The 4072-nt window shown below is 34.7% G+C and overlaps 1 protein-coding gene across 1 annotated transcript; it reads right to left on the bottom strand.

The window, feature by feature from the left end:
- Positions 1–1805: 1805 nt before the first annotated feature.
- On the bottom strand, positions 1806–3502 carry LOC101499623 (chaperone protein dnaJ 49-like). The gene is made up of 2 exons (XM_004488475.4): positions 3322–3502; positions 1806–3168 (listed from the first exon to the last, which is right to left on the bottom strand). Exon 2 carries the CDS (start codon positions 3125–3127, stop codon positions 2057–2059), a length of 1071 nt encoding a protein of 356 aa, XP_004488532.1. The 5' UTR covers positions 3128–3168; positions 3322–3502; the 3' UTR covers positions 1806–2056.
- Positions 3503–4072: the final 570 nt, after the last annotated feature.

Below are 4072 nucleotides of genomic sequence, written 5' to 3'. Positions count from 1 at the left end.
TGCAATTTAAATACAGCAACAGTTTTGGATAATATGCAGGTAGCAGGTCCGAATGCAAACAGACAGATAGATCTATGTGCAGAGTAGTTCCTAGTTGTGTGTTGGCAAATCTGGAGCAGCTCCTTTCGAATTACATTGCTCTGTAAGGTTGTGTGTGTTGGAGTAGATGTTGTTGGGGTAATTAAGGCGGTAAAGTTCTGGTTTTATTGTACTGTAAGGTTATTGGTTTTATTGTACTGTGATGAATTGAATTATTTTCAACATCTGATTCTACTATGCAAAACTTCATTACATAATTGTGTTACGCATAATGTGATTCGCGTGGAACATGGAAGATCATGTGGTAGTAGTAGCTTGGTTGGAGATTATTGATCAAGTAGCTTTGAAGCATGTCAAGCATGAGGTTGATTTTGGCAAGCAAGCACACATGACACATCCAGTGCCAGTTTAACTTTGCATGAGTGGGGCTTATGCTTTTCATACTGGATGTTAACTCTGGAGTGCTAGGCTTAACAAGATAGCATATCATGTGGAGAACAACTTTTTTATACTTCTTTGCTATAAGGATGGTGATGCAGCATGAAGAATTCTTTTGAAACTATTTATTGTTTATGCTCTAACTTGAGACTTTGTAGTTTTCTTAGCATAGTTTTGGCACCACTTGTGCTAACTGCTTAAGACTGGTGCTTATAATTCAATTAGCCTTTTCAAAGAAATTAATTTTATATGGTACCTACTCTCTTTCAAGAACCATTTTATCATCAAATATATTCTTAAGGGATAATTTAATATTTTTATAAATGAGACCATTATATATCATGTAACATCTTTAGAAAAATCAAAGACAAAAGTTCCAAAATAAAACATGAATTATACTTTTATTTGGCCGGTCAAATATTGTCATTTCACATTCATATGAAATACTTAGTTTAGTAAAAATAAACATTTCAGAAAGTAATGTGTCATTGACATTTCTCAAAGGTAGAAAGCGACGACTCACCAGATATGGGGAATGATATCAACCCATGAAAAATGCATTCAGAAAGAAACATTTCAGACTCTACATACGAAATCCTATCACTATAAGCATTGTCCAAAATCTCGTAAGTAAAAACAATCACCTGGTTAATAGAAGAAAGAATCACATAGCAACTCAGAGTTGCATTATGCTCTCATATTTATCTACCAGATATATATGAAAATATACATACATAATGCAGTGTCAAACTGTGCTTTATATGTCAGAATAATATGAAGTTATCAGTTTTCATACAACAGACATCAGACGCAACTCCAAATGTATAAAAAATGATTTTGAGAGATTCGGAGTAACTGGGTAAACACACAGCACTAATTTAAATAAAAGTATTAGGTTACTAATTTATATATCCGCATGAGACTACTACTCACTCAGTGAAAAGAAAAAAGCTACCTTCTCCCATCTTAATGAATTAAACCAACAAACATATTCAACATGAAAGTAAACTTCGATCATGTGTTCACTGATGACATCAATTACTCCACATAAATGATGCTCAGTAAACATAATTTCCTCATGCTGATGGACTGTCATGTTTGCATTGAGCGGATCCTTCTATCTTTCTTACCCTTCTTCAATCCATACACGCGCTATCCTAAAGTTCATCCACATTCTGTTCTTCTATTCATGCTGTATAATTAGAGCTAACCGTGATAACTAAATACACAAGTCACCAATTTGCAGCAATCAAACAGACAGAATTACCAAGGCAACATAACTACAATAAGTAATGACATCAATCAAAAGGAAAATTTAGGAACTTAAGTGAGGCAATTCAATCACATCTCTCACATAAATAATCATCTTTAAGATGAAAATGAAGATCCAATAGAGATATACTTAATGAAATTTGAGTGCTAACAATCCCAACAAAGTGATTTATTAGTAATTGCTTCACTAATTACTGAGTGAAAAAATAAGTTGTACATTCTATAATATCATCACACGCAGTTTAGTTCTTGCATCTACATGAAAAGGCAAGACAATAATAAAATTAAACCTTGTTTGAAACTCGTATCAATGCACCAAATCAAACTTCCGAAGCATATCACAATGAGGTGTTTCCCTGATATATCCCCACTGACGCCGCTGCAACTCAAACTGACAATTCTGGCGAAGAATACCAAAGTATTCCCTCTCAACCTTCGCCTCAATGGTAGCACGCTCGCGGCTTTCTAACGGATAATCTTGTTCGAACTTTGCTGACTTAACATAGTAGTTAACACCCTTAGTGGTAGTAAGCCTGTGTTCATAAGGATAGTTCTGCGAAAGAGTATAAACCGGATCCGATGAAGGCAAAAAGTTAACAAGCAAAATAAGAAGCACCGGAAGCACCTGAATCAATGCACGAACATTGAATCCGCCGGAACCATTATCAGCAGCAGCCTGCCTATGACCCATCCCTGGTCCACCAAAACTAAACCCACCAAAATTAGCAGCAGGTGCCATTCCTCCAAAGAAGAAATTCCTGAATATTTCCTCAGCATCAATATCAGCTTCATAGTAACCATTAAAACCTCTAGCAGAAGCCGGCCTCGCAGCAGCACGCCTCTCGTAAACCACTTCATCTTCTCCAGAAACATCATACTTCCTCTTACTCTCCTCATTACCAAGACACTGAAACGCCTTCGAAACCGCTTTAAATGCTTCCTCCGCTCCAGGAGCTTTGTTCTTGTCAGGATGAACCTTCAACGACAGCTTCCTATATGATTTTCGAACATCATCCACCGTGCAACTCTTCTCCAACCCTAAAATATCATAATAATTCTTCTTCCTCTTAATTTCTCTTATAATTGTAACTTGCTCTTCAGTGTATGTTGTTGAGGAGGATGACGATGGCCCTGGCGCCGGAGCGGAAGTCCTTCGGCGAATTGTAGGTTGATCGGAGTTATTCGGCGACTCAGCAGCTGGTGGGGGATGATCCCCTGCATCGCTGTCTATCGTGGACAACAGATCGTCGATTGGAAGGGTGGGGTCCAATCGGCGAGCTTTGTTAAGAAACTTCAAAGCACGATTACGATCGCCTTTTTCTAAAGCTTCTTTACCGATTTTCAGGCTTTTCAATGCGTCGTCCTTGTTCCCATCCATTTTTCAATAACGGAAATTCCAACGGATCTGTTATTTTGTACCTGGTAAAATAGAACGTGATTTCGATTTGGATAATTTAAGCGATTAAAAAGATGAAGAAAAATATGAATTGAAATGCGAAATTGAAGAGAAGGATAGAGTAGATTGGTGAGATCGAAGGGGAGAGTGAAGGGATTGGGGAGAATTGAACTTACAGATGGAGACAGAAGACGAGGTTGGAAAAATTGGTAGTTTGTAGATCGAGAATGGAGTGAGATAGGGTTTCATATGGAGATATGATAGATATTGTCGTTCATGTTTGTTGTGCCCTTTTGATGCGTTTGATCTTCTACTCTGATAACTATTTTCTCTTATTTCGTTTATATAAGTCGTCTCGGGTCGTCTCACTCACTACGCGTATTTATAATAAGTACTCTTAGGAATTGATATATTTCCGTATATTTTAATGAATTAGTGTAATCAAGTTATATATTTAATCAAAACTTTTAAGTTTTACATTTTGAATTTAGTATGATTTTTAATTATAAAAATAATTTATATAATTATTAGTTATTAAAATTAATAAACAAATGTATTAGTATTATTGATTTAGTCTATTTTTAATATATAATATATGAATATTGTCGTAGATGAATTAATAAGAAATTAATTTAATTATTGATTAGAATTTTGATTTTTATAGTACCGCAAAAGTTGTTTATGTACTTTTTGGTCTTAATTCTGTGAGATTTTTATATTTGATTTTGATTCCGATAAATATATTTTTGTTTGTTTTTTGTTTTTGTTCTTATAAAATTGATTTTTATTGAAATAAGTACCTTCAATATAAGATAAAATTCAAGAATAATTTATCATATATTGTTGGTTCAGTAAATATTTTATATTATATTGTTTATGATGATGATCATCCAATTGATGAGACCATGAATTAAAAAAAAAGATCAA

The sequence above is a fragment of the Cicer arietinum genome, chromosome 1 (assembly GCF_000331145.2).
Source record: "Cicer arietinum cultivar CDC Frontier isolate Library 1 chromosome 1, Cicar.CDCFrontier_v2.0, whole genome shotgun sequence".
Classification (NCBI taxonomy): domain Eukaryota; kingdom Viridiplantae; phylum Streptophyta; class Magnoliopsida; order Fabales; family Fabaceae; genus Cicer; species Cicer arietinum.
Note: the sequence above shows the minus strand (reverse complement) of the source record. Positions and strands in the feature narration are given on the sequence as shown.